Below are 14,992 nucleotides of genomic sequence, written 5' to 3' on the forward strand. Positions count from 1 at the left end.
AAAGAACCTAGACATCATCTTTCATGAAATTATCAAGGAAAATTGCCCTGATATCCTAGAACCAGAGGGCAAAATAAGTATTCAAGGAATCCACTGATCACCACCTGAAAGAGATCCAAAAAGAGAAACCCCTAGGAACACTGTGGCCAAATTCCAGAGTTCCCTGGTCAAGGAAAAAATACTGCAAGCAGCTAGAAAGAAACAATTCAAGTATTGTGGAAATACAATCAGGATAACATAAGATCTAGCAGTTTCTACATTAAGAGATCGAAGGGTATGGAATATCATATTCCAGACATCAAAGGAACTAGGACTAAAACTAAGAATCACCTACCCAGCAAAGCTGAGTATAATACTTCAGGGGAAAAATCGGTCTTTCAGTGAAATAGAGGACTTTCAAGCATTCTTGATGAAAAGACCAGAGCTGAAAAGAAAATTTGACTTTCAAACACAAGAATGAAGAGAAGCATGAAAAGGTAAACAGCAAAGAGAAGTCATAAGGGACTTACTAGAATTGAACTGTTTACATTCCTACACGGAAAGATAATATTTGTAACTCTTGAAACTATTCAGTATCTGGGTACTGGGTGGGATTATACACACACACATGCACATGCACACACGCACACACATAGAGACAGTGCACAGAGTGAATTGAAGAGGATGGGATCATATCTTAAAAAAATGAAATCAAGCAGTGAGAGAGAAATATATTGGGAGGAGAAAGGGAGAAATGGAATGGGGCAAATTATCTCTCATAAAAGAGGCAAGCAAAAGACTTATTAGTGGAGGGAAAAAGAGGGCAGGTGAGAGAAAAACATGAAGTTTACTCTCATCACATTCCACTAAAGGAAGGAATAAAATGTACACTCATTTTGGTATGAAAACCTATCTTACAATACCGGAAAGTGGGGGATAAGGGGATAAGCAGGGTGGGGGGGATGATGGAAGGGAGGGCATGGGGAGGAGGGAGCAATTTAAGGTCAACACTCCTGGGGAGGGACAGGATCAAAAGAGAGAATAAAAGTAATGGGGGACAGGATAGGATGGAGGGAAACATAGTTAGTCTTATACAACACGACTATTATGGAAGTCATTTGCAAAACTACACAGATATGACCTATATTGAATTGCTTGCCTTCCAAAGGGAAGGGGTGGGGAGGGAGGGAGGAAGAGAAGTTGGAACTCAAAGTTTTAGGAACAACTGTCAAGTACTGTTCTTGCTACTAGGAAACAAGAAATACAGGTAAAGGGGTATAGAAAATTATTTGGCCCTACAGGACAAAAGAGAAGATGGAGACAAGGGCAGAGAGGGATGATAGAAGAGAGGGCAGATTGGTGATAGGGGCAATTAGAATGCTTGGTGTTTTGGGGTGGGGGGAAGGGAGAAAAGGGAAGAAAATTTGGAACCCAAAATTTTGTGAAAATGAAAGTGAAAAGTTAAATAAAAAAAGGAGTATAAAAATGACTAATAATAAAAATTGATATTTGTCATAAAAAAAGAAAATGAATGTTAAAAGTTAAATAAATAAATGAAAAAATAAATACTTCTTTTTATTTTACTTTCTTTGGTTGGGATGTGATTTTGCATGGGATGATGAATTTTAAGTTTTCTCAATGTTGCCATTCCATCACCTCTCAACTATATTAACTGCAGCTGCCTCCTGATTGGTCTCCCTTCCTCAATTTCATATCACTTCCGTCTGTCCTACACAGTGCTTTCAAAATAACTTTCCTTAAATCTAAAACTGATCATGTCGCTCCCCCTACTTCATCAACTCTATTGAATCTCTTGCCCCTAGGACAAAATTGAATTCCTTCTGCTTATCATTTAAAATTCTTTACAACCCAGTCTCAACATGTCTTTCCAGAGACAATCATTTTCCCTCACTCTTTGATCAAATCAAACTGTTTTTTTTTCTACTCTTCATCCAATACTCTATATATGTGTATATATATATATATAATATAATTATATAATATATGTAAATATCATTACGGTATATGTTGTGTTTGTATGGGTGTGTATCACATATAACCAAGATTACTCCTTCAAAGCATATATCTAATTTCTTGAGAAGTGCCCCAGTGCAGTAAATAAGGGATGCCCCTGATCACTATAAATATAATCTGTTATATGTGGATAATTTGGAGCAAGTTATTTATCTCTCTGGGTGTCAGTTTCCAAAATGAGGGTGTTAGAGGAGATAACCTCCAACATAATTCTTCCCAGATCAAAATCCTGAGATCCTTCTCAGAAGCATATCAAAGCACAGAAGTGTCCTTGACTTCTTAAGAACACAAATTCTAGTAAGTCCTGCCAAACTAGAAAGGCCCTTAGAGACAGGCTGTTTGTATGTGTCATCAGAAAAGTATCCTGTCAAAATTTAGAAAGGTTCATCTGAAGAAGCTTAGCCTCTAAGTGATGAAATGTACTTTTGGACATAGAAATTCATGAAGAATTGCCTTGAGATTTATATGAAGTGGGATACAGAATGAAGAAAACGATATGAGAACACATTGTTAAAGGAATAATAATGATAATAATAGTGATAAAATCCGAAAATATTCATAGAAGAAAAAGAGAACAGAAGTTGTATGGAACAAACAGGATGCTTTTGTTATTATTTTGTTAAAAATTAATATACACATTTTAAACTAAACTGTAAACAACTTGAAGAATATGGTTTTGCGTAGGATTATTTTTACTTGTGTTTATTTGAATGTCAGTAGCTATTAATAAAAAAAACAAGCTTAGAAAAATTTTAAATTAAAAGAAAATACCATCTATAATCTGCATCAGTGGAGCGAGTAGCTGTACTGATGAAATCATGGATCTTTGGAAATATTCAGATGTGTACATGACATGTACACACAGGCACATGCTGCACGCATTGGAGTAGTGTGTGGGAAGGGGAGAAGCAAACAGACTTTTCTGATTTATAAAAGGAATTAATCTCCTACTCAGTTCAAAGAACTGCCAGTGCCATTAGCTGAGCTCCATAAGCTTTTCTATCCAAGAAAGAAAGAGGGATAGTGGAGCAGCAAACAATTTTTGACTCTTATTTATTATACATTGGAAACAGTGCAGTTTTTGGCAAGCTAAATAAAGCTCAATGGAGCCAAGGGATGACTGAGAGACCACCAAAGGCTTGAGAAGAGGTGCTGGTGATCTAACAAAAAGGGATCTGTTCATTCCCAGATGAAAACCTATTAAATGCTGTATGTGTCATAGGTGAGAATCCCTACTTTTTAAATGGGAGCTTCTATCGGTGGAGAGTATCGAATGATCAACAAATCCCATGTCCTACTGATTTAGGTCTCCCTCATATGGGCCTCCCTTTGGATGTCCATAGCACTTATGCAAAGTGTGACTACAAAGTGATTGATCTTTTTACAAAGAAACAAGCCAGAACTCATACCTCCATAAGAGTACAATCTTCTTTTTAGTAACTTCTTTGGGAGACCACCAACTTCTCTCACTGATGCTGTCACGGCTTAGACTACACGTGAAACACACACTGTGAAGCTTTATTAATTTAAAGCACTTCATGTTTTTTAATCTAAGCTCAATTTGATTGCTCACCTTACTCAAGGATAAAACTGTTATTTGACAGCTTCCAAAAATCAAAACCACTCTCAGAGATCAATGATTTGTCACCACTGAGGGCATTTAAAAGTATATGCTCTAGCATAGTATAGCATGATGAACAATGAGTCTGGAGTGAAAGGACCTAGATTTCTATCCCAGCTCTACCCATGTGACTTTGGGCAAGACACTTCCCTACTTTGTGCCTCAGTTTCCTCATCTGTAGAATGAAGGAGTTGGACTAGATCACTTTTATAGTCCCCCCTCTAGCTCTCAAGTGTATGGTCCTGTGATTGCCCTAACCCCCAGAAAAGTACCAGGTGTATTTCATCTGTAAAATAGTGATAATAATATACTTCTTACCTCACAGTGCTGTTGTGAGGAGAGTGTTTTGTGGAAACTGATTTGCTCCACACATTTCAGCATTTTTCATTTTATAATACTTTATTTTTTATTATTATGGTTATTATTAAACACTTAATGAGAGTATTTTGTAAATTTTAAGTGCTATATAAATAATAGGAATGGTTATATCAAGAATTTACTCAATATTTAATGAAGTTAGCCAATGGATTTACATTCACAGTTTCTAAAAAGTGTGGTCTTGTTCATGACTCTATGAAGATAGAAAAGTACTCTGAAGGAGGACCAATCAAAGTTTGGAAGAATGATCTTGATCTAGAAGCTCTAAAGTCACTACTTGTTTCAAGAACTGAATCTCTTCTATCATTCTTGATCTGCTCTGACTTAAATTGACAGATGACCTGGAAGGGCTAGTGAAAAGGTCACTATGATAGTAAACTAACATGTTTATTAGGAGGTGAGGATGAAGCCACTTCCATATGCACAGGATCTCTGTGGTCCCATTGCTCCTGACTGGGGAGGATTTGACACCATTTTTTCCCTCAAAAAAGCTACCAATGAGTGAAAACTTATAAGAGAGGCAGAAACCATCTAAAACTTGGACTTCACCACAGAGTGATAAGCCATCTCTAAAGGACCTTCACAGCTCTGACGGGGCATTGACCAGGTGGGTGGGGAAATTCAAATTCTCATGACTCTAAGATCCCCTGCTTTCCACCCCACACCTGAAAAAAATATATAAAAAATCTCTTGGGGACTATGGGAGAAGAATATGGGAGAGGGAATTGTATTTCTATGAAAGTGGCATCTAGGTGGTGCAATGCCAGACCTAGAGAGTTCAAATCCATTCTCAGACACTTTCTAGCTGTGTGACTCTGAGCAAGTCACTTAACCCTGTTTGCCTCAGTTTCCTCATCTGTAAAATGATCTGGAGAAAGAAATGGCAAGCCACTGTAGTATCTTTGCCAAAGAAATGCCAAATGGGGTCACAAAAAGTCAGACAAGACTGAAAATGACTGAACAACACTAATAATGTTGCTATGAGTATAAAAATGCAACTGTCATTTTCAGAGTCAATGAGCACCAGGCACTTGTCCATTAGAATATAAACTCATTAAGGATGAGGAATTTTTTTGTATCCACAGAGTTTAGACTGACATATAAAAAATGCCTAATAAATGTTTGTTGATTGAAAGAAGGAGGGAAGAAAAGGGAAGAGAGGAAGAGAGGGAGGGAAAAAAGAAGAGGGAAGGAAGGTGAGTAGGAAGGAACGAAAGAAGGAAGGGTCACAGTCATGTAACTGGTTCCTTCTCTCACTGGTGACTTCTTACTAGGGACCGCCAACTTGGGGGTCATCCTAGTCTGTCTATGGTTCACTCTCTTCTTAGCTATACTTCTAAATCTCCAGACTTCTCCACCCTGCCCCTGAATGGCTACCTTCCTTCCCTCCCACTCTACTTTACATCTCTCTTTTACATCTTCATAAAAAATGTAACCTTCTTAAGGTCAGGAGCTGTATTCCCTTTTGCTTATATTTGTATCCCCAACACTTAGCACGGTGCCTGGAACATGGTAAATACTTAATAAAAACTTATTACCTGCCAGCCTAAGGCCTAAAAAGTGAAGTGACTTGAACAATGAGTAAGTAACATATGCAGGATGTGAACCCAGGTTTTCTGCCTCTGAATCTTTATCATAGTACTCTTTTCTTAAGCTATACCTAGTCCAATCCTCTCATTTTACAAAGGAAGATATTGATAACCATAAAGATAACATGATTCATCAAGTTAGCACAGGCAAGGAAACAGATTACTCCTAGCCTACACACACACACACACACACACACACACACACGCACGCACGCACGCACGCACACGCACATACGCACGCACGTGCAGGCACACCCCTTATCATCCTGCCCCTCCCAGAGCTCTAGCTCCTTCTCTGATCTCATGAGGGCCCAAACCCAATATGGAAGGATCTTTCATGTTGCTTCTGCTTTGGGCATGTCCCATCTCTGCAACTCATTTGAGCTTTGTACAACCCAGAGGGCACTTTCCCCAAAGCTATAGAAACACAAAACAACTGATGCTCTGAGTGAATGTGAATGTCACCCATTGCCTCTACCACAGATGGTAGCTGGATATGTGTTCTTAATGTGTGGAGGTTTTCAGTGAGTAGGAAAACTCCCACTGGGACTTTGGCATCCATAGGGAGGTTAACATGTGAGGAGAAATGGTGAGAGATCCATTCCAGTGAGAGGCAGTGGGACCCCAAAGATGCTATGCAGATGGTGGATGCTATAAGCTCATCCCATAACAAGTTGGTTTTCTGTCACTAAGACTTTTCGTGTCAGCTCTGTCAGTGAAGCTGCTAAGTAAGGACAAAGAAGAAGGAAAATGGAAGACATTTAGTGCTTGGAACAGGTGTCAAGCTCAGAGTACCCAGAAGCAGGTTAAGAGCTTCTGGATACTGTTTTGGATCCATTTTAATGCTTATCCCACTGTGGTATCATATGACAATACCCCCTGGCTGCTCCCAAAGGAAAGGAGTATTTTGGAGAAGGGGAGAATCAACTGACCATGAGGCAAGGTCCTTAACTCCATGTAACCCAATAAATTTAGCACAATATCCTATAATGGAGAAAGTGGTTTTCCTCCCTCTCCTTGGGCCCTTAGCCAGCCCTGTTGCTTTGCTTCCACATGCCTCTGAGACTCACCTTCACTGCCACCAGCATCTTGTCCTTGGTTGGACTGAGGTTGTAGCATTCTGCCAGAAATACCTTCCCAAAAGCTCCTTCCCCCAGTTCTCTCTTCAACACAATGTCTCTCCTCTTAATGTGCTGGACATCTGCAGATGGAAGAAAGGGAGGAAATAAGGAGGGCTCAATCATGTACATTTGTGCTAAATCTTGAAAGTGGAGGTCAGAAGACCTTCAGTTAAGTCCAACCCCTGTAACTGTGCAAGCTGTGTGACCAGCACCTGAACCTCTCTGTTCCTATTTCTTCAACTACAAAATAGGTAAAATTACTTCTAAACTCTTTCAGTGCCATTAGGCAAAACATGTTAAAAGCATTAAAGAGTTATGTAAATATGAGCTATATAAATGATAAATTATGTTCAATCAATTAGTCATCACCATCATCATCATCTTCTTCATTTTCTACAGGAATGAAGTGGCAGCATAGAACCTGGGTCTAGAGATGGAAGCAACACTTTGGGCTCCAAATCCATACTAGATTTGCTGTACATCTTTAAGCAGGTCAAGTCTGATCTCTAAAATGGATAATTTATCACCTGACTATTCCCTACCATCTGGGAGGGGTGGGGAAGATGGCTGAGCTTCTGGAAGGGAAAGCCTCAGGAGCTTCTCAGAGACAGGCCCTAGATAAATATAAGGGACTGTTACTGTTCCAAATCGTTTAACCAGTTAATTAGAGCCCCACAGGAAGCCACTTTCAGCCCCACCTCCCCACAACTTGTTTCCAAAGAATGCTACAATGAGATTGTGGTAGGAATAGGTCTTGTATGAAAGATACATCCACAGGGAATACCTATTGACCTTTTCATTAATTGTTCAGTAGGCAGAAGCCCATTAGAGATCTATATTAATATTATTATGTTACCAGATCAAGCAAGAGGTACATCTCGTATGACTTGGGAGTGGAAATAGAACTGACAGCAGAGGACAACATGTCAGGTAGTCCCAAGTGAGCTACAGAAAATGTGATGAGAAGTGAAGATGTGTGTGTGTGTGTGTGTGTGTGTGTGTGTGTGTGGTTATCTCTTTTTTTAGTTTCACTCCAAAGTCCTTTCAGAATGAGTTATGAAAACATTGCTATTGTTACTTTGACTTAAGATTTCAAGCTTCAGGCAGGGGTTGGACCAGATCACCTCCATGCTCTCAATCCTAATATTTTATGACTTTTTTTTTTAACATTTGTCTAGACTAAACTCAAAGTAGAGCTGCCTTTGTATCATCACAGATCAGTATCCCCAGGCACTGTGTTGCCTAGCATATATTAAGAGCTTGATAAATGCTTGTTGACTGACTGAAGGACAGATGACACATCTGGAAGGATTCAGGGGTAGTGGCATTTGTATACAGCATTAGCCATTTCCAACCTGCTTCCAAATGACCCTTCCAAAGGCTTTCACATAAGCAAGTTGCTTTGGTTTTTTCCAAAGTTGAGGTTGTGTGTGTGTGTGTGTGTGTGTGTGTGTGTGTGTGTGATGTCCTGGAACCCTCCTCCTTTAGCAACAGGAGTCACTGACCCCTACTGAGGTAGATAAGCTGAGTGGTGTCAGCTTCCCCTTGCCACTAGACTACGTATACATTAAGCCCAGAGTAGGATTAGGGCCCAGACACAGGCCTCCTGCCATCTGGCTTCTTGCCTCTGTCCCTCACCACCAAGCCACCTGGACACTACACACAGACCAAGCCCAGGATCCAAACATGAACTAGAGACAACACTATCCCACTGAGAGGTAGAAAAATCAAATTACGTTAAGGTTAGGTAGACCCCAAATCAGAGTTTCTTCTCTGATGACTGAGAGGTGAGTAAATCAACCATCCCTCTGTTCCCTTTAACCAGCCAGGACCTAGACATGAATCTCCTGTTATCTTGATCTTGGTGCCTGCCTCTTTCTACCTGGCCATGAGAAGGAAATCAGGATTAGGGCCCAGACAGAGGTCCCTTGCCAACGTCAACGGATTGGCTATAGGAAGTAAAGGAGAATAATGAGTGGAGGATGACTCCTAGATTGTAAGTGGAAAGATGGTGGTATGCTCAGTAGAAATAGGGAAGTTAAAAAGAATAGTGTGCTGGGTTGGGAGGAGGCCACTCCCGCCTTCTTTCACATCTTGCTTAAGCCATTATAATCAAATTAACTCTTTATTGAGTTCTGGGGTACAGCTACCATTGTTACTTACTAGAGTATAACAATCTAATGTTAGATGACCAGCAAACTCTCCTTCCCACTTAGATTCCCTGTAGTTTGGAGTTGTAGGATACCCAGGTAGAAATTTCATTCTTCTGCTATCACTCCCTGGTTCCTCACGCCCATCCATAGCCACTCTACCTTAATTTCACTCTTGCTTCCCCTTCCATTGAGTTCCATGACATCCCCTTTCCCCATCAAATTGTGAACAAACTGTCTGTCATCTGATTTCTTCCTCTCATGTTCTTTTTTCTCTTTGAAATCATGGAAATTGTGTCTTGCTGCTCACTGACACTTCTTATTGTCATTCAGCAACCTCTCCTCCTTGAGAGTCCCCCAATCCAGATCCTTATAGCAGTTATCTCCTTGTCCCAGGATTTTCTGTCCATGTTCTTAAGGAGTTCAGACTTGTTTCACAATCTTGTCTCCTTTCTAACCCCTCACCCTTTACTTAGGGAATTTAATGTATATGTTGATTTCCACACAAATTTCCTTGCTTTTCCATTTATCAACCTCATCTCCCATGGTTTGCACCATAAGATACCATGGTATACCTCATCCAAACCCTCCCTAAACCTGTTCTCCTGCTTCATCTTTTCCCAGGCCATCTGCCAATCCTGAAATCCTCCATTTCTTCTCTCCCACTCCTGGGCGCCCCCTAGCTCCTTTCAAGGCTCAAGTCTTTCCGGACTACCCCAACTGTTAGCACCCTCTGAATTACCTTATATTTATCTGGCACATATTTTAAATTTACAGTTCTGTGTGTACATATGCCCTGCCCTCAACATAAAATAAGCAGGGGTGTGCTGGAACCAGCTCAAACCAGCTCACTTAGAATTGATTGTTAAATTTTCAATGTGAGCATTTATATCTCAAAAATAAAGAAATACTACAAATCAGGGCTTGATTTATTTTTGATTGTCTAGACTTCAGAAAATGTTAATAATACAGATCCACCTTTCTTAAGTACAGGAAAGAGAAGGAGTTTCATGAGGGTGAAAAGTGAGGGGATGGGAAATGACCCTCCAGTTAGGCAGATACAGCTCATAAAGCAAATACCTGCCTTCTGTACACCCTAATTGAATTCAATACATGAGACTCCGCAATACCATCTGAGGTATTTCTTTTTCTTTCTTGATCTTTCTCTGCCTTTTTTTCACTACCAGATACCAGATTAGACTGAGGGAAAAGAGGAGTTTCACCCCACTCCCATGCATACACACTTTTTTCCTTCACTATTCTTACCTCACAATTCTTTTTCTAATCCAGTTCCTTCAAGAGCTCTTCTGAGAATTCTTCTCAAGGGAAAGAGCCAAAGTTTTATCCTGGGAGCTTCTCAGGGAAGATAGAAAAATCACTGGGAACAGCAGTTAGGGGTAGAAGAATTGGGAAGGGACCAGGAAAGGGCAAGCGCTGGGTAAGCCCTGGGGAATAGTCCCATCTCAACATTTTCTTTCTCTGATGTCTTTGCTTTTTATTTGGGTTCTTGTAGTTGCTTTTATTTTTAGATCATACAGTTCTGTTCAAAACTGACTCTGGTGAAGCCATCTGACCCCCAAGCCAAACAGTGATGGATTTTCCATGGAGGACAAAGCATCAATCTCTTTTCACTGTCTGACCGTACTGTAGGCCAGATCATGACAGCTCAGACTCCAGATCATCAGAAGAGGGAAAAGGGGGAGGAGGGCTGGGGAGGATAGTGAAGGGGGTTAGCTGACTGTTAGAAAGCAAATGAAAGTCGTGGGAAGATCTCGCAATCTCTAGCTCTGAGGAATATGGGCTTTTCTATTAGAATGAGAGGGTTATTTGGTCTGGAGGCATTAAATAGGGTGCTTTGAAACTATGCACCTAGCCACTCCCTAAATCAAGCAGGACAGTTTGTGGGAGTTGCCTCCTGGAACTGTCAGAAGGAATGCCCTCAGCAGTCAGCCTAACTCCAAAAGGAGTGTTAGTTGTAACTCAGAAAGTAGAGTGTATAGCAGAAGCATTTGTATGCATCAAAAACTAACCTAATCCTTTTCTAAATGTCCTTTCTTTTTCTGCTCTAGAGATTATGCTAATTGATAATTCCACAGCCTGGGAGGTCTCATCTTGGAGGCCCACTGGATCTGGAGGATACTTATCTGGGAGAATCCCCTACCCCTCTATAATTCATAAAGATGCCTATAGTTTAAATTAAATGCCCTGGGATCTATCTGAAGTCTATCCTATAGTTTAATGTACAAAATTTAGGAATCAACAAAGTGCGCTGTTATGGTAAATATTGTGATAATACTGTTTGCAGGTAGGGGATGGGAAGAAGTCATATAATACCACACTTTTTTGGCTTCCAGTAGATCACTGACTTACCCAGTAAGGGAAATTGACATCTTATGGTAATCCCAGCTTTATAATCAAGCAGAGATGACACTTTCACAATCTTCTTGGCCTCTCTGCCTAGAGTCACAGAACTTGTCTTGGAAAGAACCTTAGGGGCCATGCAGTCTAACTAGAATGACAATCCCCTTCACAAACCTACCTGATGAGTCATTATCTTACCTTCAGCTGAAGATCTTGGAATAAGGGAACTCATCACCTCTAGAAGCAGTTCATTCCACTTCTTGAAAGTTGAAATTACTAGAAAATGTTGTTGTGGTTTGGTTTTTCCCTGACACCAAGTCAAAGTTGGCCTATTTGCAAAAACCACTTACTGTTCCTAGTTGTTCCTGCTGGCCAAGGAGAAATCTGATTTCTCTTCCCACATGACATATACTTAGATGCTTAAAGACTCACAGTGCAGAAATTCTTCCCTTCTCTAAGCTAAATAACCCCAAGTCCTTCTAGGAATCTCCATATGACCTGAGCTCTTATTCTATCACCATTCTGGTTAGCTCATCTAGATGCTTTCCAGCTTATCTGTTCCCTTCTTTAACCATAGAGCCCAGAACTGAACAATATTCCAGATATGGTCTGACCAGGACAGAGTGCAACAGTCTTATTACCTTTCTAGCCTCGGATACTATGCTTTCCACTATGGAACAGATGGTCAGAAGAGAATTATGAGAATTCCTTCTTAATCTGAAACATGGCCTAATTGTTAGGGGAAATATAGTGAGGGGTGGGTAATTTTCTTCCAAAAGTGGCTATACCACTATTCCAATAGGGTTTAGTAAAGTAGAAAAAGAAATAGATTTGGTGTTGGAACCCTGAGTTAAAATCAAGGACATACACATGGTGGTTGGGGGGAGGGGAGGGAATAACATTTACTATGTGTCAGACACTGAGCTAAGCACTTTAAAAACAGTATCTCATTTGATCTTCACAACCCTTCAAGGCAGGTGATATTGTTATCCCCATTTTACAGCACCTAATTAAGTAAATAAGGCAAACAGAGGTTAAATGACTTGCCCAAGGTCAAACAGATAGTAAGTAAATGTGGCTAGATTTGAACTCAGATTTCCCTAACTCCAGTTCCATCACTTTATCCACTGTACCACCTAGCTGCTAATAGATTGATGAGAGACAGAAAAAGAGAGAGAGAGGGAGGGAGGGAGGGAGAGAGAGAGAGAGGGAGAGAGAGAGGGAGAGAGAGAGACAGAGGCAGAGAGAGACAGACAGACAGAGAGAGAGACAGATTGAATAAACAAATCATTTACTGATCCATAACTTGTCTGATCTTAAGCAAACCATTTAACCTTTCTGGGATCACTTCTTCACCAGAGAAAGAGAGAGAGAGAGAGAGAGAGAGAGAGAGAGAGAGAGAGAGAGAGAGAGAGAGAGAGAGAGAGAGAGAGAGAGAGAGGGAGAGAGAGAGACAGAGGCAGAGGCAGAGACAGAGACAGAGAGAGACAGACAGACAGACAGAGAGAGAGACAGATTGAATAAACAAATCATTTACTGATCCATAACTTGTCTGATCTTAAGCAAACCATTTAACCTTTCTGGGATCACTTCTTCACCTGAAAATACAGAGGTAGATTAGTTGATCACCAAGGTTCCTTTCATCTCTGTTGATATACTATGAGCTGCCTAAATTATTGATCCTATGAACTGCCTAAATGTACTGATCCCTAGTTCCTCCTTCCATGTTTTCCTTAAAGCCTCCAAGATCAGGAAGAAGGGAAAAAATAACAAACCAAAGGCAGCTGCATACGAGCAATTGTTGTTGATCAATCGAGAAGGCACCAGATTGCCCCAGAAAATGTGATCATAAATAATGGAGGCCCCCAAGCCCTGGTGTGTATCTTGATCCTTGCTCAAACAGCAAGCTCTGTCATTAAAGGTGAATTCTGCCCCTCAGTCAGACATGTAACTAAGTGGAAATGGCTAAATAGAATTTCATTTGCCACCTCAGTACTTTTTCTAATTACTGTTCTGAAGATTGCTGGCTGTGAAAGTCCCTTGGATGTAAACATGAGGGCAGCTCAAGGCTAATCCTTCACTGAAGGCTGTTGCCTAAGCAGCTGAGAAGAGGGAGGCCCTCAGACGACCAGAAGCCCAGACAACTGGTTTCTCAGTAGATCATTAATTGGCTTACCTAACCAACCTGCCCCTTGCCCATAGCCCATTTTGAAATCTACTTTCTAACTAGTCCCTGGATCCATCCCATTGTTCAGACCAACCACCAATCTCCACTACCTTCCTGTTACTTTGCTCCTTTTCACCTACTAGAATCTTCTTGTGCTCTCCTAATATCCAGGCTCTTTCCTCTGCAAAAACCCTAGTCTCATATGTGGTTTCCATGGTAAAGCTGATCTTGGTAAAAATTTAGGAATGACCATACTTCTGCCTCCTTCACAATTCAGTTCTGACAGGCTGTTTTTGTGGATTCCCGTTCCTCACAGAATACTGAAATCAAATAAGGGGAAAATTATTTGCCAAGGTCACATATTAAATCTATATCAGCCTGGGTCTTCTGACATCTAGTAAAATATCTTAGTATCCTATACTATGTTTCTTCTCACTATAGGAAGTTCTACAACATCACTGATTCTACCACAATCATTCTCCCACTCGCCCTGATATCTGAAAATGCCAGAGATGAAGTCCTAGATTATGTGCTACTTGGGGGGTAGGGACTGATTTGTCTTCATTTTAATATTTATAAGCCTAGCACAGTGCTCAATACTTGGCAGACGCTTGTTGGTTATTTGATTGCGCAACATGGATACATTTTGACGACAAGGAGTAACACCATGACACATCACTTCTAGACACCCCTGTGAAAGAGACACTGCATGGAACATCAATGGTTCACAGACCAGGAGGGAATGAAGCTTGAGAACTATTGTAGGTGGGGGTTGGGTGAATTCTTGTCAAAAAAAGGCAAGAAGAAAGAACAGAGGAAAGCAAGGGAAGAGCACTGAGAAGTGTGTGTTTTCTTTCCACAAGCCAGACCCTAGGGCCTCTGGCTGCCAAAACGCTCAGAATAAAACATTAATTCAATACCACACATTTAATTACATGTAATTTAAAATGGAATTTACTTGAATAGAGAAGAATGGCCTTCCCAGAGACCTAGGCATGTGCTTTTATAGTGGTAGGAAGGGGAAATAGACCTGGCCCTGAACCTAGACTGTAAAGGGAAGGGGATTGTAGGGAAGGTAGGACTCCTGAATTGGTCACTGGTTAGAATGGTCCTTTCTCAAGAATGTCCAACCCACATCACTGGATTTAACATAACTTTCTCCATATCTATGAGGAGCATTATAACTTGAACTGGTTTTCACTCTAGCCTTTTTCTCCCTAAATGAGGAAAGTAAAACTAAAGATATAGTTCAATTATTAGAATTTAATGGGACTAGAATTGTTTTCTTCAGTGTTCTTGGGTCAGTATGAAGTTAAGATTTTGACTGACTCAATTATCAGACACTTCATGATGGCGTATCACCAACCACTAAAGCACAACAGAAGAATCTAGGTTAAATAAACTTCCAAAGAGCAGTTTATGAGATTTTCTGAACCATCTCACACCAAAAATGGCAAATTATCTTCCTGATACAATAATGACTCAATCTTGTGTATGAGATCTGAGTGAGCTGGAGTCCTATAGGGGATGAAACTTCACAACAACTTATCAGCAACTTCACAGGTTTTACCTAACAAGGGTGATTCATACAG

General features: G+C 40.5%; 1 protein-coding gene across 2 annotated transcripts in view; it reads right to left on the minus strand.

Annotated features, from left to right (window-relative positions):
* The window catches only part of NTRK3 (neurotrophic receptor tyrosine kinase 3), a 469,793-nt gene that overhangs the window by 70,390 nt on the left and 384,411 nt on the right, over nucleotides 1-14,992 (minus strand). For both annotated transcript variants that reach the window (XM_072617797.1, XM_072617787.1), the window contains one exon: nucleotides 6,672-6,802. In XM_072617797.1, coding sequence (XP_072473898.1) covers nucleotides 6,672-6,802 — 131 coding nt within the window. The remainder of the gene's footprint in view (nucleotides 1-6,671; nucleotides 6,803-14,992) is intronic.

This window comes from Notamacropus eugenii, chromosome 1 (genome assembly GCF_028372415.1).
Source record: "Notamacropus eugenii isolate mMacEug1 chromosome 1, mMacEug1.pri_v2, whole genome shotgun sequence".
Lineage (NCBI taxonomy): Eukaryota > Metazoa > Chordata > Mammalia > Diprotodontia > Macropodidae > Notamacropus > Notamacropus eugenii.